The sequence below is a fragment of the Rhamphochromis longiceps genome, linkage group LG4, assembly GCF_057381845.1.
Source record: "Rhamphochromis longiceps isolate RC_006_pf linkage group LG4, R_longiceps_female_GT1.1, whole genome shotgun sequence".
Lineage (NCBI taxonomy): Eukaryota > Metazoa > Chordata > Actinopteri > Cichliformes > Cichlidae > Rhamphochromis > Rhamphochromis longiceps.
The window spans coordinates 14,810,957-14,834,757 of NC_140560.1; the positions used below are offsets into that span (position 1 = coordinate 14,810,957).

The window sequence follows — 23,801 nt, forward strand, 5'->3', positions numbered from 1 at the left end:
GACCATGTTATTTACTTAAGAGCTGATCGCCTGCCTGGTCAGGAACGCGTTAATAAAGTAAATCATCATCATCATCATCATCAACTTTATTTATAAAGCACTTTAAAAACAACCACATTTTGTGGTTGTTTTTTGTGCATTTTAAATGCACATTTTGGATTAATTTCCAGATTTTACTATTAACAAGTATCTTTTTCTTCTTCTTCTTTTGGCTGCTTGCTTTAGGGGGCTCCATCTCACCTGTAACCCCCATCATTCTCCTCCACCCATCTTCCGTTGTGACAGATATGATATGCACCAACCTTCTGCATATCATCCTTCACAACATCCACAAATCTTCTCTGAGGTTTTTTCTCTTTTCCTCCAACATCTTCTATCCAAGGCATCCCAAACCCCCTCAGCCTTGGCTCTTTAACTTTGTCTTCTGTCGTCAATCATGTCCTCCTGATGTACTCAACCAACATATATTACAAACTATTACATTGTCAAGAACATTGTCAAAAAGCAACAATACTTTTAATGCATATATAACTGTGTGGGACAATACGGGTTCCACTAATCGTACATTCTTTTTTTTCATGTAGCTGGTTCTTCTCAGAGCAGCAGGTCTGAAGAAGAGTTTCATGACATGGCGCCATCTAGTGGACATATGTCAGTCCTACACTCGGCTTCGTCTAATGAACTTGAACGCTCATGGGTTTAGAAAAGTCTATTTTTTGTTGTTGACGTATATATTTTTAATATACTTACAATGCAGCAGTTCATATATTATAAGTCTGTAAGTTATGCCTAGATTAATAGGTGATAATTCGCTATATCTAATGCTATAGAAATGATGAAATATAATATAATATAATATAATATAATATAATATAATATAATATAATATAATGTGTTTGCTCTCTGAGCTCCGTGTCTCTTGCTAGCTTAATAAATTTGCCAGCGAGCACTTAAAGTGAATTTTCACTGAGCTTCTTTTGTGTCAGCGGTGTGAGGGACGTGTCTGAAAGCCAATTAAACTGCGTGCACAGACCCAGAGCCCACCCTGCAGCGTTCATGTGGCCATTTGTCGCTGACATGTAGAGTAATGGGGCGGGAGGAAGTGCATAACAGGATAGTCTGTGGTGCATATATCCCGACGTCGGCAACTAGGAAAAATAGTTAGCTAGGTTTATGATGGCAGGAGTAGGTGGCGACGCAGTATCGTAGTACGAAATAGAAAAGAAGAAAAAAATAACAAAAACATAAAAGTACTCATGATTTCCCCTCATATAACTCTTTAGACGGCGTCGAAACGGCCATCTTTTCAAGCTAAAAATCGAATTTCCCTCGAGTTTTTGGCGTATTAAATGGAGGAGAAGAAGGAAGACGGCGACTCGGAGATACAGGAACACGGACCCGAGCACTGGTTCTCAAAATGGGAGCGACAGTGTTTGGCCGAAGCGGAGCAGAGGGAGCCGAGCGAGGAGGACGTCGACAACGAGCAGGATAAACTGTGGCATCTCTTCCAGAACTCCGCCACTGCCGTGGCACAGTTATACAAAGGTCCAGCCCAGCGCTCTCCTTTTTGCTTGTCCGTCTAACGGTGCCTGCATCCCCCCTTGGCTTGTTTGTTAGCAGCCTGACTGTACACCGAGCCCTATAAACTAACATTAACGGCAGTGTAGCTAGCTCTTTAGGAAACTCCTCGTCTAGCCGGGTACTGGGGAAACTATCGTTTACAGGTGAATTTTGCAATGCTACATTTTTTTTCTAGCTAGTCCGGGCTAGCTGGTGACAAAGAATTGTGAGATATAACCTGGCGTTGTGTAGTTACGCCGAGCACCAAATAGCAGTGGCCACATCGACGAAGCGATGAGGTAGTTCGAGTTAACGCGAATACTTTGACACTAAAGTTTGACAGCCGCTATCGTCAGGTTAGCCAGGCTAGTTACAAAATGGCGATGGCAACAACAATCGTAGCTACGCGACATTCCCAGATGACAGTCTGCTGTGTGCTGTCAGTGTTAACATCTGCTACACCGGTATCGATTGGTTGCAGACGTTGTCCCCCCAAACGCGTTGAAATAAGAGCCCGCACATACGTGTCCACTGGCTTTGTTTTGTTTTTTAAACAGCCGACTAGCTGGCGAGTTGAGCCGATGCGAAACGTTATAATCACAAGATGGCGAGGATAATATTGGTTTGTCTACAATCTGCTGTAGCTTGGCTCTTATCGGTCGGGATAAATCCCCGGCACGTAGAAACAGGAGTTTGGCTTAAGTCTTTACCAGTGTGTGTGTTTGACTGGGCTCTGCAACTTAACTGCTGAGAGGGCAGTTAAGTTCGTGTGTCGGCACTCTCCTGCTAAACAAGCTGCTGCCAAGCTGGCCATCTAGCGCTGACTGCCAGTTATTTTTATGCCAAACCCTGTCCCCCTTGCAGTTGTAGATGCAAGACAAAATGGCGAATGAAAATGATCCTCAACTTCAACCCCTTTGCTGTCATTTGACCACCACTAGTATGGCACCATGGTATTTGCTTTAAATTACAAGTGTTTTTTTCATTTTTATTATTCCTCTCTCACCTTCAGACAGAGTATGCCATCAGCAGGGCCTGTCATTGTGGGTGCCATTTCAGAACGCTGCTACAGCAGTCACCAACCTTTACAAAGGTAACCAACCACATCCTCCTCCATCCTTGTTCCTTGACTACCAGGTTCTACACTTCCTGTTGTGTCTGTGCGTTAAGCCAGCGGTGTAGACTCTGGCTGTAACTTTGTTAGTTTTGGGAAAAGTTTTTGATCTGTCCCCCCACATGAAAAGGTAAACAGAAGTGGTTATTATCGCTGATCAACTCCGTGTTAATCAGCTTGTCACATGGTTTAAGGGACCAAAAACACACAGCACAATGTCAGATATTCACTAGTGAAACAAAGCCTGTCTCTTAGTAGAGCATCTCCACTTCTAAATACGTAATAAATAGCGTACAACATGAGAAATGTTAAATAGAGGTCCATATTTGGTTGGCTTTGTTATATATAATCGTGAACAGCTGTTGTTGTCTTTCACTCTCACAGAGAGTGTCGAGGCCCATCAGAGAAGCTTCGATCGGGGCATCCAGATAGGACACCAACGTCGTAATAAGGTGGGTCTTGTTCCTCTGCTTGTGACTAATTGTGACTTTACAGTTTCCTGTCATAGACTGTCGTTTAGGAAACAAAAATTAGCTATGCACGACAGGGTCAATGAAGGATATTACAAAAAAAAAAAAAAAGACTGGATCGGTGTTTGTTGATAACAGATGCCTGACTGTAGAGCCTGTGACGCAGCCTTCCCTACTCTGAGTGACCAACGTCTTTGCTGACATTTATGCTTTTACTGGTGCATTATGTGTTAATTACCATGCGGTTTACTGCCAGTGTTTTTGCAGTGGCACACATGATAGAGAGAAATTAAAATGTTGGGACTTTAACCCTCCTGGGTCCCTTTTCATTGTTAAACAAAGAGTAAACATTTGTCCCTGTATTTTTTCCACTTTGTTGAAACTGTTGGAGTAGACCTGAGGGAATTGACTATCTCCCTCCAGGAATTTACAAACATTTGTGAGTCCTTATATTGATGCTGTGATTAATATTCCTTATGTTGAGATGAGTGTTATTCTTACTGATAAGTTCAAAAACGCAATGGAAAAAGTAGCTGGAAATGTAACCGTACTGAACAATCTCAACAGTCGCCGCCTGCTTCAACCTGCCGTGTAGTTAAATTTCTCGGGAGATGTGCGTCAGGTTGTGCTGTAGGGTTTCAGTATATGCTTCCTTTTGAAGCATAAATTCTCAGATTTTTATAATGTGCATTGGATTACAGGACATGTTGGCCTGGGTGAAAAAGCGCCGGAGAACCATCCGCAGGGAGGATCTGATCAGCTTTTTATGCGGCAAAGCACCACCGCACAGAAGTAGCAGGGCCAACCCTCGGCTGGCCATGGTGGCCCCCAGCCGCGCTAACTCACCAGCAGAGACTGGCTCATCTGTAGAAGCGGACCTCCAGCCCTTCAGGGAGGCCATAGCACTGCATGGTGAGGACATTTAAGTGCAAGGCTGACTCGAATGCCAACTCCATACCAAAGAATCAGAATTGACTTACACCCCCTCAGTGGTAGCTACAATGTTAAATAACTTGTGTGTGTTATTTATGCTCGTAAACGTATGTGTGTGACCTCCTGGTTCCTAAGTTTGATAGATAAATGGTTAATGTTCCACAGTGACTGTGAGATGAGGACTTTCATAGGAGACCTTTTAAACAGGTCTGTCATGTCTGAGCATTACAGTGCTGTGTTTAAGGCCTCTCATGTGTTCATGAGAGGCCTTCTGTGTTTACGCCTGTGAGAGATTGGAGGCTTGTCCTTCTGCTACATGTGGCTCAGAGATAAGGGTATTTTTGTGAAAGCACTCTTTTTTTTCTCTTCCTTTTTTTTTTTTTTCCAGGTCAATTCCTGTCATTTGTGTTTGCAAGACACTATTTGACTAATCGAAAGACAGATTGTTTCCTATTACTCACCTTTCTATAATTAAGTTCCATTTGAATATGCTGGTAGTTTTTGCTGTGCTGTACCACAAATAAATACTCAGAACTTGACGAGCGTCACATTGTGGGTGCATCTGAGGTCAGACTGGGTCAGATTACAGAAACGGAAGTCTGACATTTCAGTTCATCACAGTTTGTCACCTGTTTGTATTTTGCTGTGATCATCAGGCCTGATAGATTAACTTTAACTTGGTTGAAATTAGGGAAATGGTGATTAACTGCAAGCCTTCTCTTTTTGTATATCTCTGTCAGATTGGATCATGCGCTATTGGTGGGTTTTTTTTAACATGAACAATGTGCTGAGTGTTTCATTCCTTTTTAAATAGATGAATTCAGCCTGAAATTATTTCATTTGTTGCATTGGAAATGAGAAAATGGCAATATTACTCAGTGCTGTCACTTTCTCCTGAAATAGCTGCGTAATCAGGAGCTGATAGTTAGAGCTTTCTTTTGACGGGAACAGATGCTGATGGTTTTTTTTTTTTTTTGGCTTTTATGAAAAATGAGTTTGTCCATCAACCATTTAAAAGATAAACAAAGTTGAATTTTTAAAAAAAATATATTATTATCATTTTTTTTTAATGGCCTAATGGAAGCTTTCTTCTTATCAGAGGCTGTAAATGAGATGTAGACGTCTACCTGCTGCTAAACTTCCTGTTCTTTCGTCTCCTTCTTCAGGTCTGAGTGGTGCCATGGCGAGCATCAGCGTCCGCTCCGGTGCTCCGGGTTCTCCTACGCATGTCAGTGGGAGTAGCAGCAACGGAGGTGGTGCGAGCGGAGGTGCTTCTTCCGGCTCTGGGCCGGTGTGCCGCAGCAGGCGTAACGGGCTCCAAGACGTCGACCTAAACACTTTCATCTCAGAGGAGATGGCGCTGCATCTGGACTCTACTGGCGCCGCCTCTGCCGGAGGGGGGGGAGGAACCAGGAAACGAAACTCCACCCAATGTAGTGATGTCATCACAGACTCCCCAACGCACAAACGCAACAGGATGATTTGATCTGCCCCTGCCTACATGCGAGGCGAGGGGATGGTGGGTGGGTTAGCCTTCAAAGCCAAGGCTAGGAGAGGGGGCGGGGGGATGGATGGGCTCGTGTGGGACATGTGCAGATGTACAGTCACGCGCACTCGGATGCTTCGGCTGAAGATGAAAACGAGGACTGAAAGCTCTCGAATTCTAGTCCTTGTCTCCTTTCCCAGCTCGTATACTACAAATCATCGATCTACAATCAAGAACACTTAACGAGTGGGCGTGAGTGTGTGCACGTGACCAGGAAGCCACTTCGCACATTCCTCAAACACCGCCCTGGAAAGGAGACAACGAAGAAAGTTCCCGACTTATCCTGGGATCCACACAGTTCTTGAGAGGGGCAATAACGCTCCGTGCTGCTCGACAAGTAAAAGCCACTTTGATCTTTGACACATTTGTGCCCTTCCCTCCCTTAACCTCACTCATCCTCACCCGCCACCTTAATAAGGAAGTGAGGGCCATGATCAAATCGCTTCACTCAGTGGATTGTGTCGCTCGCCAAACGTTGGACCCGAGTCACCCCTGCGTTAACCCCACCCCCCTTTTTGTTACTTCATCATTGCAGCTCTTAGTTGGCGTAGCCTGTCAGTGGTGGAGCTAAATCGCCTAGTAGGAGTACGGGTGTGTGTTTGTGGCATCACGCTGCCTCATCTGCCACTTTGTAAGCAGTTCAGTTTGTCTGGCTACTAGGTTGACGGCGTCTAACTACAACAGCAGCAGGCTGTCAGTGTTTGGACATCCATTCAGACTTTATTCTCTGCTAAGTGCTCTGCTTCTACGGTGGCTCGATTTGTACTTCAGGCCGTCACCTTTTCTTTGTTTGTAGTTTTTCAACCACCAGTGTTAAAATTCTAGGTTTGTTGCCACTGTTTGCAGCAGCTATAGCCAAGTTAATTTTCCGTTCTTTTTCCACTTTTTTTCCTGTTGTTGTTGCTGTTGAGGATAATGGAAAAGGAATTGTATTCTCTTTGTTTATGCAGCTTCTCCAACAGCCCCTTACCCCCTCTGCTCTGGTCTTATTATGAAAGCAGCTGCTGTTTTCCCGTCGTCGTGGGATGATTCTGATGAGTTGCAATAAGGATTTTTTTGCACTTAGTTTTCACTTCTGACTCATGCAAATAAATCGGCTCTTCCATTTTTATTCCAGCTGTACCTTTGTCCGGCCCTAAACGTGCACACTTATGAGTTGTCCACACACTACATTCACCTCTTTTCTACAAATAGCGGCGCTGATGTAATCATGCATTTCAGCCAGGCGCCACAGCACCGCTCATCAAAATTAGAACCACTCATGCTGATGGCAGTCGTCAGATTCAGTGTCCACCGTGCTTTTCAAGATGCTCGATAACATTTAGCCCTCTAACTTGATTAAAAACGTGGGCAGTTTCCCAGGAAAAACTGGCTCGGCGCCGCTTTTGTGCAATAGAGGTTTAAGTGTGGGGATGCTTAGAAATAAAACAGGAGCTCTCGCACTCACTTGATTTTTGTCACTTCTTCAAAATTATTTGAACACGTCGCAGAGACTGTTTGACATATGGTGTAAGATATTGGAAGAAAAAGCCGAACTTAATTTTTTAGGCTTTAGAAGTGGTGGCACGCTCAAAAACAACCACCAAACATGCCACCCGGCGCACACGAGGTAACTGGGCCAGCGTGTCGGATGGGAAGATGGATGCTGTCTGTATTTTGTGAAAGGGGTGTGTGCATTAATAAAATGTGGATGGGTTCGTTTTTTTGTTTTGTTTTTTTAAACTTGGTACAGAACGAAGTAACATGGGGTTGAGTTTCATTCCTACAATGGTTGTTTACTTCCAACATTCAGTGAGGGAGCAGAGCAGGAGACATTAATGGCACATGAGTCAATAAACGGGGTAAAACAAAGCAATAGGAATCGGTTTGTTTTAGGATGTTAACGTGATGTTATCAGAGCTAAACCTGAGCATGTTTGTGGGTGTAAATGATTAAAGAAATCTTGAGTTGTCTCAGTATTACAGTGCGCTGTTCTACCTGTATTACGCACAGGAAGTGACCAGTGTGGTGTTAATGTTTCCTGCTTTCTTCTCCGTTTGTTCCTCATGTTGACTCCAGTTCTCTCCCTTTCACATTTTATGGCCTGTGAAGTGGCCTTTATTTAGTTGTATAAAGCATGCCAGTTTGGTTTTTTATTTTGTTTTTTTTAACTTAAATTCTGGTCACCGATTTCATTTTGCGTTTTCTTTTTTGTGCTCTAGGTTGCCTTTTATGTTCCTATGATTTCAGGCTTTTCAGTAGGAAAAAGAACCCGGGTGATGTTTGGCGATCTGTCAAAGTCCTGGATCTGTGAAACCGCTGAGACTCAAAATGTAAGCTTGGTATTGAACACCTCAGCTTTGCCTGCAGAGGGCGGAGGGGAGGTGGGGTTTAAGTGTCTGGTAAGCTGAGCTGCTTCAGCCATCACTGATTCAGTGAATAATCTTAACATAGGACCCAACCTTGATTCTTAAACAGACAAATGTGCCGTAAAGTCACATTTCAGGTCGTGTGCAGTTAAACCTCTGAGTTTCAACTTTGGCAAACAAAAAAAAGTATTTAAATTTATTTTGTTTTAGGTGGTGTAGCTCCTGAGGACTGACTGGTCTGCTTGCCCACACGCTCTTCATTAAAGCAGAGGAATGCATTTCAAAATGTTCTAGTTTTCTTCTCTTAGACGCTTTGGCTCGCTGTTCTGTGTCTAACACTTCGGCAGTATTGTTTCTGAAACGAAACGAGGTGTTCGGCTACAAACTAGTAGCTTCACCCGCCTGCTGTTTCTGTTCCACGTCATGTCAGTTACAGGGAAGTGTGTGTGTGCTGACAGGAAAAGCACTTAAAGATTGAGCCTATCAAAGGATGTCTTCTTCCCAAAGGTTTGATTGAAGAGTTTGATAAGAGCAGGATTGTGCCGTCTTTGCAGTCCCACTGTTAAACCTGCGGAGTTGACCCCCGCTCCCCCTCCTCAGATCAGCTTGGGGTCACCCTGTTTTCTGTTTCTTCCCTGAGCCAGTCGCAGCCTTCATCCGCATTGTTTCATCAGGGTGACTCATGCCACAAAGTCTCTGGAGCCAACACTATCATCAGCTGTTTCTTATTTGTTTAAAAAGGTAATAAATGGCTAATCTATATACTGAACATTTAATTGTTGGTATGATATATGTGGTTCACATTGTAAAGGAAATAAAACCATTGAATCGCAATCGGATCGGCTGTTTCATTTTAAAAATAAGGACAGCGTTTTCAGAAAGAAGATGCTGTAAAATGGGAATAAAGACAAAATATAACCGTTAAAAACAGGCAGTAAGGCCTCTTGGTGCCATTTCCTGTTCTAAACAGTGTGTTCTGTTTTAGTCACGTTTCACAGCAGCACAGCTCTTCTGCTTCAGATGATCTTCACGTCTACATTTCCCTGTCAGTTTGCAGTTCTTTAACTTCGTCAGTAAATAAGCAAAGTATCGAAACTGTTTTTTTCTTCTCAAGCATAAATGAGGAGCAGGTTAACAGTATTAACAGTTTGGAGACTTAGAAATGTTTCTGTTAACAAAGCTGCTGACATTTGACTAACTTGTCATTTAGCTCACCAGGTTGAGCAGATGACTTGCATGTTGTGAGAAATATGCAGCTACCGGGGTTAAAGTCCACGCTGGGTCATTTCCTGATTCTCTTCCTGCTTTCTTGTTTTAATAAAGCAATAATGACCAGAGGCGTCCCTGAAACTTCACACCTAAAAAGCCACTGGATGCAAACCACTACGGGCAGCCAGAGGACAGCGGTAGAACAAACATTTCTACTAGATCAGTGACATCAAATAAATGATTACGTCATATAGAGACAACTTTGATCCTGAGTGAGCTAAACTAGTGAAAACCTAAAAACTTCACATTTAATTTGTGAGATATCTTAATATAAGAAAAATAAGGCAATATTCAACAGTGTGTCTCAGTTTTCATACATGACAAAAAAGGCCTTTTTTAAATGTAAAACTAAAAAAAAAAAGTTTTTATATTATAAACTGAAAAAGAGGAACTTGTCTGTAATGTAACCATTTATTACTTAATTATGTTGTTGTAATATGAAAGAAAGCTGTAAAACTGATTAAAAAAAAAATACAGTGTAAAATGTATGCTCTCCTTTGCATTTCCAAAGCAGTCAAGTGGGCCAGATTAGAGTGTTTGCTGGGCCAATCCTGGCACCCAGGCCTTAAGTTTGACACCCCTGTTAATAGATGATCAGCAGGAAACCTTTGCAGATTCTAAATCAGCAGATTGCACATTCTCAGGAACATCAGTAAATAAATAACATTACTGTGGTAAAAAACTATCATCGTATAATCCAAAGTAAATGATCCCAGATAAAGTTAACACCTTTGAGACGTTTGTAGGGTTTTCAGTCATTTACATTTATTCATATGCTTCACTATTTCTGACTTTGTCTCACAGAAAACGGCAGAAGCGGAGCAATGAGGGCCATCCCCCAAACATAAAAACAATATTAAATACTTGAACAGTTTACAATGTCCAGCAAGGGACAAAAAAAAGCAAACAATGAAGAAAATTACAGCCATAGTAAAATTAATGTGTCTTCTGCTGATATGAGTGATACGCACATTCAGCCTACATCCTCAAAGGACTAGTGTTGCTACGGTTTGGTCCGTGGGTGTTCAATATTAAAAGCCATGTTCTTGCATCCTTCGTAGCTCTTCCACCTCTTCATCCTCATCTGCAGCTGCTCTCAGAGAGCCATCGGGTAAAGACGGCAACGATCAGAGGCCACACAGGGGGTCCACGAGTTTTTCTCCGTGATGCAGTGGACAGGGCAAAGCATCAGAATGACATCTAACGGGATTTCATTTTATTTCTCAGAAATTTGGAGATGCCAACACATGGTAGCTTTGTGCAACTGAATCTGACTTTAACACGTGATGTTTTTTTTCTTGGGAAATTAAACTCAAGGCCTCGGGTCGATGACAGATAAAAGGTGAGCTCTTAAGAGTCTGATGAGAGCCCCCAACGTGCGGCTGGCTGAACAAAGGAAGAGGTCCTGGCTGAGAGTTTAAGAGTGCGACTCATATCTGGCTGAGGGGCATGAACTTCTGGTAGTAACTCTTGGTTACATCAATCATGAGGTCCTGTGTACACTCTGGGAGCTCTCCTGAAAACAGACCTGAGAGAGAGCGAGACAAACGCAGGTAAAGACCAGACATTGAGGAGAACGAAGACAGAAAAGTAGAAAGATGCTGGTCTATTGATTAGTTGTGTGCGTTTTGCTCACCTGGGCATCCAGAGAAAACGGTGAAAGGTGGCACCACTGTCTCAGGAGGAAGCACGGTGTTGTCTAAGATCTTGCAGCAATCCTTTAGCACACAACGGCGACCCTGCACACATAATGGGAAAAAGAAATTGAAACATCATCAAACATCACAAAGTCATGCACTTTCATATATATACATGTATGTATATGTGTGTATATATACACACACACACATACATATATATACACATAATGACTAATTTGTGATTAAGTGAAGTCCCCATTTCTGTGATCCAAATCAACAGTTTGGAAAAAAAAATGCCAGCTTGTGTTTTTTTGTTTATTAATTCAGCCCTCGACTGCCAGCAGAAGGTTGCATGACTGCCATGTGACTGGTTCACCACAGGCAATAAAGACATGCTTTCTGTCTATACCCCCCGCCCCACCCCTTCACAGCAATGTCCTTTCACTGCCGAGGAGCTAGCTGTGTGCGTGTGTGAGATTTTATTTCACTCACTATGACACAGTTCTTCCCAATGTGGACGTAGGAACCAATCTGTGCTGCATTGACCACGCAGTCTTCCTCAATGAAGACGTGGTCTCCAATGTGCAGCGGGAAGAAAGCCACCCTGCAGAGGGGGACAGGGCAGTGATGAGACAATATGCTTTTCTACTTAGCATATTCTCTCCTTTATTCATTTGTACAGTGACTTTAAATATATTTTGAGTGACAATAACTAAAAACAATCTCAAAGCATCTTTATCTAGAACACAAAAGCACATGGCTGGCCTGAACGTGTGTCAAAGATACTTTACCCTTTGCTGAACTTTTTGAAAGGTGGTCGAATAACACTCCGGCTTTTCACCACGCAGTGTCTGCCCACCCTGACGTTAGCCAGGTCCCCCCTGATGATGCAGTCATTCATAACAATAGTCTGCAAGAGAGAACATCCAAAGCTTTAGCACAGCTGGACACTTTCTATTCACAGTGTCGTTTCCAGGTGTGTGTTTTCCTTACTTTGCCGTTCAAGACTATGTTTTGACTCCCACATAGTACCGACTGTCTGCTCACTTTGTTGCCAGAAGCCTGAAATAAAACAACAACCACTGTTTATAATCGTGTGAACGATCGTGTCTGTGTCTGTCCACATAAATGAGTACAAACAACCGTCTCTGCTATCCGCCCAACGCCCCGTTCACTTTCTGCTTGGACAGATAGCAGGCTACGTTAGCTTAAGCAGCGGTGATTAAAATTCCACACAGTACCGTCTCAATGTACTCCGCTTTGTTGTACAGTATTTCAGACAACTCCATGGCTGGAAACCCGCTGAACTATCAAACGGCGTTTATTATTCTGCGATACGATCTAAAGCATCGATACGGATTTTCTCTATGGGAAGCTCCTTCTCCTTCTTCTTGTCTTCTGCGCAAGCCCGGACGTGACGCCATCAAATAACTTTATTTAAAATATCAGATATCGAACAAAAAACAGACATAATAAATGTGCGCGTGTAAAGCTAAAAAAATAAAAAATAAAAAATAAAAAATAAAAAATAAAAAATAAAAAATAAATTAATAATAATAATAATAATAATAATAATAATAATAATAATAATAATAATAATAATAATAAGTAAAGCTTTTATAAACCCTGGAATAATTGTCTGTATATTTTGTGATAGTGTCAGGGATTTTCTTTTTTTTTTTTGCTGTTATTCTTCTTTTTTTAATGATATGGACTAATCTTGTCTGACATTTTTAAAAATAGGGAGCCACATATTGGTTCTTTGTCAAAAAAAAAAACAACTTACAAAATGTATTATTATTTTATCATAGATATACATATCCATATGTAAGTTTTGTTGTGTTTTTTGTTTAATGAACCCTGAGACAAACAGTAAGACGGCTCCTCTGTGAAACAGCTCCACGCCGTGGAGGATTGTGATAAAGACTCTGGAGTATCTCCAATGAGACTAAAGACACTGAGAGGGTTGAGCTGGGTTTAACTGAAGTGGTCGCATGAAAAGCTACCTGCGCTGTGCAGCACTGATGGGCAAAGTTAAAAACAAGAGTTTTTTTAAGCAGCTGGAACCTTTAGAGAGAGGAAGAGCACTTTGGTGTGATTGTGGACACTCGAGGGTTTTTTCAGAGGATATGTTATTCAGGCAGGTGGGACGGATGCAGAAGAAACAGGAGGATGAAAAAGACTGTCGCTCTTACTAACTGAAGTGTAATCTGCCTGAAACCCTGGAGACATTACTGCTACCTGGATCTAGCAATCAAGCAGTCAAAGCTACCAGAGGAGGCAGAGAAAAAGGGAAAAACACAGCTTAATCCAGAGAAACTGAGAATAAAAGTTTGTCTTTGTCCATTTTTATTGTCTAATTTGTGTAGACTTTATAACTTCATTTTAACAGGAGCTCTTATTGTACACCTAAAGAGCTGAAAGCAACATCTTCTATACTTGTTTTTGTTTCATATGCACAATCAACGTCTTGTTTTATGAATGTGAAAGTTCATTTTTACTTTCCAGTTAAATCAAAGTCATTGGCAGTTTCTCAATGCCCATGTGCTCGTGGTGAGAAATGTTTAAACAGTTTTAAAAAAGCGCAGATAAAGCGACAAATTAGAAATAAACACAAGGTTTGCACTGTGCGCATGCGCAACACGGAGCCCTTGACCCGCTTTTCTTCTTCTTCGCCTCGCACGCTGGCAGCTTTCAGTAACTGCTTTCCGTCATGGCGGCTCGTGTCCTGCAGCAGTGTGTCCGCTCCTTTGCTCGGCCCTCGTTGAGGCTTTGCTCCAGTAACCTCGCATTAAGAGTCACTGCAGTCCAGGCGGTGGCCGTCCACCGACCTCTCTCCTTCGCAGCAGACAGCCGGAGGACGCGGTGGCTCGTCCAGAGCCGGGTGAGTCTCCGGTAACATTGAACCATCGCGGCCTAGCCGCTGTGACCTACCGATGTCTTTCAGACCTGCGGAGCCAGCCTAGCCCGCTGAGAGTTCACGGTGTCACACGAGCAGCTTATTTCGCTTTGAACGACTCTGTGTTGTTGTGGCAGAGAAACACGAAACACGGAGGCGTTTGATTTTAAAAACGGGACAGCCATGTTTGCCCTGTTGGTTAGCTAGCTAGTTAGCAAAGTCGGTGATTTCATTGACAGACTTCATTCTTTATCTTGGCATTGCACGGCTGATTCTGGCTAAACATCGGGTACTAATGTGCAGAAAGGTAAAAGACTGTTGTAGTGCGGATGTTATTGTGTATTACGATAAGTGTGTTTGTATAACAGAAAAAATGTTACAGGTGTTTTAGCGAGCTGTGTGCAGAGTTGTAAGTGAACACTAATGCGCTGATAAATGCGTTTAATTGCAAATTTAGTCAAATGAAACCATAACGCAGTAATTACAGACGAGATAATAAAATCAGCCACACATTAAAAGCTTCAGGACCAGCACAGATTTCTTCTTGGTCAAAGTTCCGTAAGATTTAAGTTTTATTTTGAAACTTGGATAAACCTTTTCCAGCCTTTACATCTGTACTGTTGCAGTGTACTGGAAGATATTGCATCTTTTCACACTGTATGTAATACACACTCACTTAAGGCAAGCTAATGTACAGGCTGCATGATCACAACCCCCCACTCCCTTCTGCACTAAAACTCTTCCTTCTTCTTCTTCCTTAGATCCCCTCGGTGGGTGTGCTGTGCCGACAGTACGGAGACCTGCCCCCCCTCACTCTAGAAACCATCAAAGAACGAGTCATGTATGTACTCAAGCTCTACGACAAGATCAACCCAGAGAAGGTGAGAACAACAAGAGACCTTCAGTGAATTCTAGCTGAAACATGTATGAATAGAATACATTCGCAGGCATCTGTGAGGTGAAATTAGGCAATCGTGACTCATCCCTGTCCAGAATGGCTCATGGAAATTGTTTTTGAAAAGTTTACTGATTTTAATGTATTGAATTTAATAACAATTAGATTTTTAACTTGGAAAAACAATCTAAAATTAATACTATCATTCCTCATGTAGATTTGGTTTTGTTTTTATTTTAAAGCACCCTGAAATGCCTGTAGTGTTTGTAAGTTTCTGTATAAGTAAGCTTGGATTTCTAACGCTCGGGTTGGTTTCTGTTCCACAGCTGCAGACGAGCTCTCACTTCATGAAAGATTTGGGTTTGGACAGCTTGGACCAGGTGGAGATCATCATGGCCATGGAAGATGAGTTTGGTGAGAGCAAACCTCTTTATACTGCATAGAAAACTATTCCAAACTGTGGCTTTAGGCATTAAGTCAGCAAAAGAGATGTTTCTGACTCCTACGATGCCTAAAGTGCAGATTGTGACTGCTGTTGTACAGCCACAGTGGGAGTATGTGGATATGAAACATCAGTCTTGCAGTCTTCCTGCCTGTTGAGCGTCTGCAGTGTCAAAGTGCTGTCAAGTTTGTCTTCAGAGGGTAAATGCGACACTCTGTGTGGACGTCCCACATAAAGCAGGATATGCTCCGATTATATCCTGTGGTAGAAACACTGTAGTACACCTCATTCTACAGTATTTATTGGATTTATCTTGAAAATTGATTGAGAAGGTTAATGAAGGTTGCAGTTTGTTGCTTTTTACTTTTTGACTTGTAATAATTCAGCTGATTTATATAATCTGTTTGGGAGGTAAATTTTAAACAGGGGTGGCTGTGGATCAGGAGATGGAGCAGGCATTCTGCTAATTAGTAGGTTGGTGGTTTGATCCGAAGCATCTTTGGGCACGATACTGAACCCGAAACTTCAGTGTGTTTGTTGGAGTGTGAATGAGGCGTGCTGTTAGTGCTTTGAGAGAGAAGAATTAAATCAGAATCAGAGGACTTTTTCTTATTTTGATCAGTGAAGATAATAGACTAACAGCTTTTAATATGTGTGACCTACAGTTGAGGACGTAGTACCAGCGAGATGTTTGTGACCATCTGTGCAGAAAGCTGCTTATTCGTCCAGCATTATCGATGCATGTCACATGGCTTCTTTAGCACACGCCGTAACCAGTAACTTGTTTGTGCCGCAGGCTTTGAGATCCCAGATGCAGAAGCAGAGAAGTTGATGACTCCTGAGGAGATCGTACAGTACATCGCAGACAAGAAAGACGTTTATGAGTAATATGCTCTGTAGCACACCAGAGGCAAGTCACCATCAGGCCCCGTTTTCTGTCTTTGGTCACACGTTGTGTCGGTGCTCAATTTATATTCCTTTGTGCCCAGATAGGGTCACCTCCACCCACCCAACAGGAAGTTCTCGTGAAGCAGATGAGCACCAAACAGTTTCCTACTTCAACTCTTGTGTCCATTATGGCGACGTTGGCTTCAGCTGTCTCGTGTTTGACTGTATTTAAATGAACATGTTCAGGAGAGCTTGGAGATAAAAAAAATAATTAATATTAAACAAGATTATATCACTGGTTTGCTTTGTTCTCATTTCAGCTCCGCCCTGTGGTCCCATGTACAATTTGTCATTAATAGATCAATAAAGACACATTGTACACTTTCGTGTCTGCTGTTACTCCGCTTTGGGTCCAGTAAAAAGGACCCAGATTCAGCTGCACTTCTTTTAGTTTGTTTCCACTGGCTGGGATTTGCTATAACTATCCATCTATTTTCATTTCTCATCTACTTTGGGTTGGAGGTAGACCGAAGCTTGATGCTGGGAGGTTCACACACCACCTGCATCCACTACTGACCTGTCAAAGGAAAAAAGCTCCCAAAAATACAGCTTAAGCATATAAGCCTGTGGTTTCTAGACTGTATATAAAGCTAAACTAGCTCCACATCATTAATCAGTAAATACTTTAAACATACAAAGAGCTTTCATCTGCAGAACCAGAAGATTAACTTCAGCTCCATCCACCAGCAGCTCAGATAAATCTGTTTTCTCCAGGCCAGGGGTCTCCAACTCCAGTCCTCGAGAGCTACTGTCTGCACACCTGAATAAAATAACTGGCTTGTTATCAAACCCGATGACATGCTGAAAATGTTAATCAACCATTTGATTCAGCTGCATTGGAGTACGGATGCATTTAAAAACTGCAGGACAGTAGCTGTTGAGGACTGGAGTTGGAGACCCCTGTTCTATGCAATAACCCTGTTAGTGCACTGATTTAAAGGTAAGCTTCATGTTCCCTCACTCTTTACCTCGTAAGATGAGGACAAAACTACAATAAAGACAGTTCTTGAGTTTTAATCTTGTGTCCACACATGAAGAATGAGGTGCCATTGTTGCAGGATGTTCACACAGCTGGGACTGAAGTGTTTTTATTTCAGTACCCGACCTAAATGCACCTTTACAAAAAAAATAAAATGTAACCCTTTAAAACCTGGCCAATTAAATAATTGCGAGAAAATTCTATTGTGTGCTTTGTGAACCTCCCGATGAAAAATTAATAAAATATGAAGTAAAAAAAATATGCAATTTTATCATATTTGTTACATCAGGTATGTTTTTGTGGTGCAACTTTTTTTTTTTAAAGGGAAAATAAATGTAGAAGTCTCAAAAACTTGCGTATAAAATATGATACTTTGGTTTAAAGGGTCAAAAATAAACTCACAACTAACACATTTACACAATAATAAAATTAGCAAACCCAGCGTGGGAGTTTACCGAAACTGAGTTCTTTCAATTTAAGACAGATTTCTATAAACCAGACCAAATTAAAAGCTTTTCTTTGAGTAACCAAAGCATTCAGAGGGCTTTAAAATCCTGATGTCACAGGAAACATCACCTTGTCTTGAGAGATTGTCCAAGCAAACAAAAGCAGCAGCTACTTTCAGCTGCTCCCTCATTTACAGCAGCATGCCTGCGTCTTCTGAAGCCAGAGATGCTGTTGGGAGCACGAAGCAGAAGTTTTCAGTCACACGGAGAGAAATAAAGACTCTGGGAGGCGGCCGCTGTGTATTAGTCTTTTATTGAGGGTTGTACCCAAGTTATACAGCTTTGTATGCTGGCTGCAGAAGCCAGCGGGTTACAAACAGTAATTCAGTATACGAGTACAGCCAACAGAAGACCTACTACTCACTACTCTACACCTTAGTACAGATTCTCTTAAGAGCAGTAAAATCCAGAAAGAAATAAAGAGGAAAAAAATACAGAACAAACCAAGCAACAAAAGGAAGGAGAATAAAAGGATTAAAATGAAACCAAACAAGTAGACAGCATCAGAGGAGACATTCATTATTAGAGCACACTGGAGTTGGTTTTTTATACCATTAATATCAGGCGACTTCGTTTATTTTGTCAATTTTTATACCCATACAAATAAAGATTGTCCTTCAAAAAGTGCAGATTCCACCGAAGTTTAAAGATAAAATCCTTTGATGACCCGAGGAAGACATTTGAAAATAAAAAGGTACTTCCTGTTTTTGTTTGCAAGAGAGGAAGACGCCCCCCTCGTTGATTATAGACACTGTACGATTATATTCTCATATATATATTTTATATATAGTTTCAACAGTCTCCCAAAGCGATGTGCATAATAGGTTTACAGGTGATCCAACTACACACTGGATTGATAGAATCTCTATAAAAAGAAAAAAAAGCACTGTAGTCGTGTAAAATTTGCAGTTTCACCGGCCTCGCTCGAGCTGCGAGAAAAATCGACAAAAATGGACTTTTGCAAATCTTAACCTGTCCTCCTCCTGCTACAACTGGCCCGCCGTTTGCTAGGTAATAAAGGTTTTTCAGTTTGTATTGTTATTATTAGTAGCTGTACTAGCTGTACAATTTAACGATGGCACGACACGTTTGAGGAATATTAGTGGGAATCCCATTTCAGCGGTTTTTACTCATTTTTTTGGGAATTTTTTTTGTTTTTGTTTTATTTAAAGACAGGGGAAAAAAAGAAGAAGAAAAACCCAAGGTGGACATGTAAGCCTGGGTTCAAACACTCCACTGCATAGTCTCTCTGAGCGACACCCACCCTTTCCCCGATAAACCCACCCTTCCCTCCCCACCCGCCCACATCTTTGTGCTGGTTAGACTAAAGCTTTTCAGGGTTTGTTTATGTGTTCATACTAAATGTAAAACGACAAAAAAAAAAAAAAGACAGCAGATTCTCACAGTTTTTGTATTTTTTCTTTTTTGTTTGTTTTTTTTGTTTGTTTTTTTCTGTTTTTCCTGTCAAAAAAATAAGCCTTAGCGCTTTTTGATCGACTGTAGGAGCCGTCAGGTGTGTTATGATATAATATAGCATTTACTCACAGGATATTTAAGTCAAGAGAAACACAAAAAAGTCACATTATTTTTTTTTCTTAAACATTAAAAAGTAGTAGAGTATCACCAGCCAGCTTCCCTCCTGCCCGCTACTTCCTTTTCCTTTCCTTCCCCTCGTCTGGCCCTGTCGGGAAGCTGCTTGGCAGCCCTGGGGATTGTACATTGCTTGTGGTGGTTTTCACTTTACTAAAAAGGTTTTCCTCACATCATCCTTTTGCAAATGACTTTTTAAATTTTTTATTTTTTATAATCTTCAAGCATTTAATATTGTCCAGCTTTTTAAGTACACGTATGCACACGTACACAACTACAACCAAACAACAACAAAAAAGGATTTATCCCTTTCCTTCCCTCCCTCGATTTGGCATGATGATGTATTCACTCACTCACACACACACAAACAGTCTCACGCAGGCTGACAGTAGATACAAACACGATTATGGAACCAAAACAGTAACGACATTATTGAGAGGCGTTTTCCAGACGTTGCTTGTCCCTTCTCTAACAGCACAGCAATGCTGCCACCTGAGCTGCTGATCTGGGGTCAGCCTTTGTCCCGGTAATAGTTAAAAGAAAAAAGGATACTGAGGATGGACAAAGCTGCTCTCAAATCAGCGCCAGGAACGACAGCGCTGCCAAAAATCAGAATGAACAAAGTGTAAAGTAATGTCATTGAGCAGTAAGGGAATATAGACAGTTGAGAGCCCACCCTCCCCTCCCCCCCGCCTCAGACCTCCTGTCAGTTATGAGTCTCCTCTCCCTGTAGTTAAGCTTAGGAGTTGGAGAGGAGGAGCTGATCCTGGATAAGCCAGCGAGGAGGCAAAAGTGCAACCCTTTATCCCTGAAAAGCCAGGAAGAAGCAGCCAATCGCGAGTCCCGTCCCCTCCTAGCCTCGTTTCAGTCAAGCGACACCACGGCAACAGTGACTGCTGCTCAATTTCTCAAAAAAAAAAAAATTTACAAATTTTTTTTGTTGCCCCTCATGCACGTTTGAGGCTGCGCTGTCTTTTATACTTTTACAAACCGTTTCAGCTACATTCAGGCCCAGCTCAGAGCCGGAGGTGCACCAACCAAGGGAGACCAATAAAGCACCATCTTCTCAAATCACAGTACACACACACACACGCACGCACACACTCTACCCTGTCGAATACTCACAGGCGCACCTTCTCCATCAGAGAGACCTGAAAATCTAAAAATCTGTCTCAGCTTTGCTTTCGGCCTTTTTCCTCTAGAATCCACCCAAGTGCAAAATCCAAGTCTCCTCAGTTCAACGTGTCAGACTAAAACTAACAACAACAACAAAAAAAGCTCAGATGTTCCACTTGATAACAACTGTTCAACACAACGACAACAAATACAAATAAGAGATATATGTAAGTATGTATTTATATATATTTATAAGCAAAGAGATCTGGAATTAAGTAAACTAATTTTTTTGTATGATTGAATTATTTGGTAGAGAGCGGTTCAATACTGGCACACATCACTGTCAAGTCTGGCTAATACTCAAGGTTCTGTCTCACTGCGTTTGCTTTGAAGTTGTTAAATATTCACGGGCTAAGCTTAAAAAATAAAAACCTAAAGCTTCTAGTACTTCTGAAATAAAAACCTACATGAGAGAGGAGAACTGGGGGGGGGGGGGGGGGGGGGACGACACGCACAAACACGATGAAGAAAAGATAATTAAGGTCCATGGCTTCGCTAATGCTGACTCGTCGTTCATGCACCCCTCTGACACTTCTCTCCCCCCCATGACCCTAACAAACAAATTGTGCATCAAAGTAACTAAACAATCACTGGTAGATAAATCTGTTATTCTCTTGTTGTGAAGAAAAACGCCACTGGTGGATTTTACATTCACGCTGTTCTCACACAAAACCTCCACAATTCACATTCACTCACACTCACACTCACACGTACGTCAGGAACTTCAGATGAGTACCCCCACCTTCCCCCCCTTTGCCCCAAAGGAAAGAAAATAAAACAGTACAATACAATCATATTCATTTTGTAAACAGGTAGAAGCCACTTGACTTGTTGTTGCATCTTCGGACACAATTAGGATCAAGGCAATGAAATGTGGACGACTTTTTTTACTGTTAAAATATTTTCTTCAACCAAAACGAGAGTTTTGTTTTTTTTTCTGATTTTTGTTTTTCTCTTCGTTCCTTTTTTTTTTTTCAAAACACCATTTGTGGCAATGAGAGAAATTTAAAAAAAAAAAAAAAAAAAAAAAAAGGAAAAGCGAGTAATGTTTGTTAAACAGCTAAAACATTGTGACACATGGTCGAAGAGGGAGAAAAAAAATAAACGCCTCTCAGTAGGCCATGTGAATGCGAGAGGCTACAGTATGCATAGATACAGAGTCGCCTTTCTCTTGGTTTATAAGTCTGACGAGACACGACGATTTCCCCGCTCACAGTCACGCGCTCACGCATTAAACGATCCCCACTCTTGATTTTTTTTTTTTTTTTTTTAAACATCAGTGGAGTGGAGGAGGAGGAAGAGTAGGAGGAGAAGGAATGCCGGGAGTGTCCTCGACCTCCCCCTCCCCGCACACCTCACCTCCCTCCCTCAAAAGACAGCATATTGAAAGCAGTGTGTTGAGCTTCTCCAGCTTAAAGCAGTTATTTGGCAGAGAGAGAGAGAACAAAAACGAAAACTTACAGACCTTTACATAGTTTTCAGTGCTAGAAGTTGTATTTTCCTTTCCTACAAGGAGTAGTAGTTTTTTTCTTTAATTCAAACTACAAGGGGGGAAAACTGGCTTGATTTCCTGAGAACCATTGCTGGTTATTTAGCAGACAAAAAGAGGAATAGTTCAAAATAACCAACGCCATGGCCAAAAAACACTGATCCGAATTCCCAGAGTTACAAAGCATCGTCTTCATCCTCAGTAAGAGTTGTTTTTGTTTGTTTTTTTTTACTTTTTCTGTTTTTAAAAATTTTTATCTTTTTTTTTTTAAAGCGTTTTGAAATTTTTTTTGTGCATTTTTTTTTAAAAATTTTATTCCATCTTCTCTTTAAAATGAAGAATGAACACACTTTCTGCCTCCCAAGTCTTGTAAACAAGAGGTTGCAGTGTGGCACCTCCAAAACATTGAAAGCCTATTCTGAAAGTGCTGTTCCCCCCCCTCCCCCCCACTAAAACCTGCCTGCCAGGGGGCTAATGAGAAAGGGGGGGGGAGGGGCTTGCTAGATAGCCCCCGCCTCCCTATATTAGGATGGGCGGGGCTTACTAGTCCCAGCTGCGGCTACAGTCCTTTGCACTGCAGAGCTCAACTTTCTTTAGTTTTAAAACAAAATTGGTGCAATACTTTTAATGTCACTTGAACTATCACCAGATAATCATCCTAAGTCAGGTTTAATTCTTTAACTATCTGTTGATCTTGAACTCCACGACAACGCAGTAAGGTAGGCGTGCCAAGGCAGAGAGGAGCGCACACGTACTCATTCACAGCTCGCGCGCACACACACAGTAATTCTCACAAACACACACAGTAAGGACCTCAATGAGTAAACAGCTACACTGGAAAAAACTGGCTGCTCCCTCTATATTGCAGATTATACTGAGAAAAAAACAACACATTCAGTGCAAAGTTAAAAAAAGCTCATACTCCAACATTGTCAGCAAACAAATGCAAAAAAAAAAAAAAAGTAAAACAAAAAAATAAAATGTTAAAAAGAATTGGAATTCAAATAAACATGACGAAAGAAACAAAAAATACATATAATAATAATGAGCTCGATTGAAGCTTTTTTTCGGTCTGAAAGAGCACTACCTGGAGGCAAATATCCATCCGTTCACATTATAGAATTGGCCTGCATGATTCAAGTATTCCGACTGATATGTTTTTGGGCTAAAACAAAGTGGACATATGTGCAGAGAGAGAAACGTAACTTGTTTTCCACAGGGGAGACCCCGTTTTGTTGAATATCTTGTAAATGAGAAGGAGTCCAACTAGTGCCATTGCATTTATAGAACTACATTTGTGTCTCTATTCTGCTGATTATTGATAATTCTCTACTGACCCTTCCCCGAGCCCGTTTCACTGGCGGGCAGCTCACATGGAGTCCCCGCCCCCTGTCAGGTGATCCACTGGGAGGAAGGAGGTGATTGGAGAAGGGCTGCTGATCCTCCCTGCCTCGGTGCCACTGGGAGTCCCCCACAGGCTACTGGAATAGTTGGGCCCACCCCAGAGGGAGGAGCTGTGAAGGTCGCTGCTGTTCCACTGGTTGGGTTCAGAAGCGCGGCTTGGAAAGGGGTGAGACTGATCCATTCTGCTCTGAGAGGAGCCGAGGGTCTGCCAGCCAGAGGAGGGAGTGGCCATTGACTGCCCTTGTGCAAAGAAACGGCTGATTTCCTCCTCGCTGGCAAACTCAGCCAGAATAGTAGTGTTCCCCAAAACACACCTGTAGAAACAGAGCAGGTTAGACAAGAGTGAGACTTTTTGTCTGTACACAACATCATATGGCTGTTTTTCCATCCATTTAAACAGCCAACTGTCCACTACTGCAATTCCCCACTTAATTTTGGGAGTTTTTTTTTTTTTTTTGGGGTGGGGGTGGGTGGGGGGGGGGGGGGTGTTATATGCCTGGAAGAATGCATGTGTTATCTGTAAAGGGGACATCTGACTGAGTGTCAAACAAATCTGTGATTAATCTGTCTATGACAAGTTAATTTGGCATCAA

At 41.9% G+C, this 23,801-nt stretch overlaps 4 protein-coding genes across 12 annotated transcripts in view; 2 read left to right on the plus strand and 2 right to left on the minus strand.

Annotated features, from left to right (window-relative positions):
• Window positions 1–1,095: 1,095 nt before the first annotated feature.
• On the plus strand, window positions 1,096–7,452 carry hapstr1a (HUWE1 associated protein modifying stress responses a). Its single transcript, XM_085403457.1, has 5 exons — window positions 1,096–1,545; window positions 2,573–2,653; window positions 3,059–3,126; window positions 3,846–4,056; window positions 5,244–7,452. Exons 1-5 carry the CDS (start codon window positions 1,350–1,352, stop codon window positions 5,561–5,563), a joined length of 876 nt encoding a protein of 291 aa, XP_085259583.1. The 5' UTR covers window positions 1,096–1,349; the 3' UTR covers window positions 5,564–7,452.
• A 2,527-nt stretch (window positions 7,453–9,979) lies between these two features.
• On the minus strand, window positions 9,980–12,280 carry dctn5 (dynactin 5). Its single transcript, XM_085403458.1, has 6 exons — window positions 12,122–12,280; window positions 11,874–11,942; window positions 11,672–11,790; window positions 11,373–11,484; window positions 10,877–10,979; window positions 9,980–10,768 (listed from the first exon to the last, which is right to left on the minus strand). The coding sequence occupies exons 1-6, from the start codon at window positions 12,167–12,169 to the stop codon at window positions 10,671–10,673; spliced, it is 549 nt and encodes a 182-aa protein (XP_085259584.1). The 5' UTR covers window positions 12,170–12,280; the 3' UTR covers window positions 9,980–10,670.
• Window positions 12,281–13,545: 1,265 nt separating this feature from the next.
• On the plus strand, window positions 13,546–16,275 carry ndufab1b (NADH:ubiquinone oxidoreductase subunit AB1b). 2 transcript variants are annotated; one of them, XM_085403460.1, is made up of 5 exons: window positions 13,546–13,764; window positions 14,541–14,660; window positions 15,001–15,088; window positions 15,913–16,026; window positions 16,110–16,275. In XM_085403460.1, exons 1-4 carry the CDS (start codon window positions 13,594–13,596, stop codon window positions 16,002–16,004), a joined length of 471 nt encoding a protein of 156 aa, XP_085259586.1. In that variant the 5' UTR covers window positions 13,546–13,593; the 3' UTR covers window positions 16,005–16,026; window positions 16,110–16,275. The 2 variants fall into 2 exon arrangements, with proteins under 2 accessions (XP_085259586.1, XP_085259585.1); XM_085403459.1 differs by having other exon boundaries at window positions 13,547–13,764; window positions 15,913–16,030.
• Window positions 16,276–18,955: 2,680 nt separating this feature from the next.
• Window positions 18,956–23,801, minus strand: part of LOC146671263 (trinucleotide repeat-containing gene 6A protein-like) — a 38,589-nt gene continuing 33,743 nt past the window's right edge. For all 8 annotated transcript variants that reach the window (XM_085403462.1, XM_085403461.1, XM_085403467.1 and 5 more), the window contains one exon: window positions 18,956–23,522. In XM_085403462.1, the coding sequence (XP_085259588.1) occupies window positions 23,174–23,522 (349 nt within the window). In that variant the 3' untranslated portion in view covers window positions 18,956–23,173. The remainder of the gene's footprint in view (window positions 23,523–23,801) is intronic.

Coding starts and splice junctions, on each gene's coding strand:
- hapstr1a (XM_085403457.1), top strand. CDS start 1,350: ATGGAGGAGAAGAAGGAAGACGGCGACTCGGAGATACAGGAACACGGA. Junction 1,546..2,572: donor CGTGGCACAGTTATACAAAG/GTCCAGCCCAGC, acceptor TCTCACCTTCAG/ACAGAGTATGCCATCAGCAG. Junction 4,057..5,243: donor GGAGGCCATAGCACTGCATG/GTGAGGACATTT, acceptor CTCCTTCTTCAG/GTCTGAGTGGTGCCATGGCG.
- dctn5 (XM_085403458.1), bottom strand. CDS start 12,169: ATGGAGTTGTCTGAAATACTGTACAACAAAGCGGAGTACATTGAGACG. Junction 11,943..12,121: donor AAGCGGAGTACATTGAGACG/GTACTGTGTGGA, acceptor GTTTTATTTCAG/GCTTCTGGCAACAAAGTGAG. Junction 10,980..11,372: donor TTGGGAAGAACTGTGTCATA/GTGAGTGAAATA, acceptor TTATGTGTGCAG/GGTCGCCGTTGTGTGCTAAA.
- ndufab1b (XM_085403460.1), top strand. CDS start 13,594: ATGGCGGCTCGTGTCCTGCAGCAGTGTGTCCGCTCCTTTGCTCGGCCC. Junction 13,765..14,540: donor GGTGGCTCGTCCAGAGCCGG/GTGAGTCTCCGG, acceptor CTTCTTCCTTAG/ATCCCCTCGGTGGGTGTGCT. Junction 14,661..15,000: donor ACAAGATCAACCCAGAGAAG/GTGAGAACAACA, acceptor TCTGTTCCACAG/CTGCAGACGAGCTCTCACTT.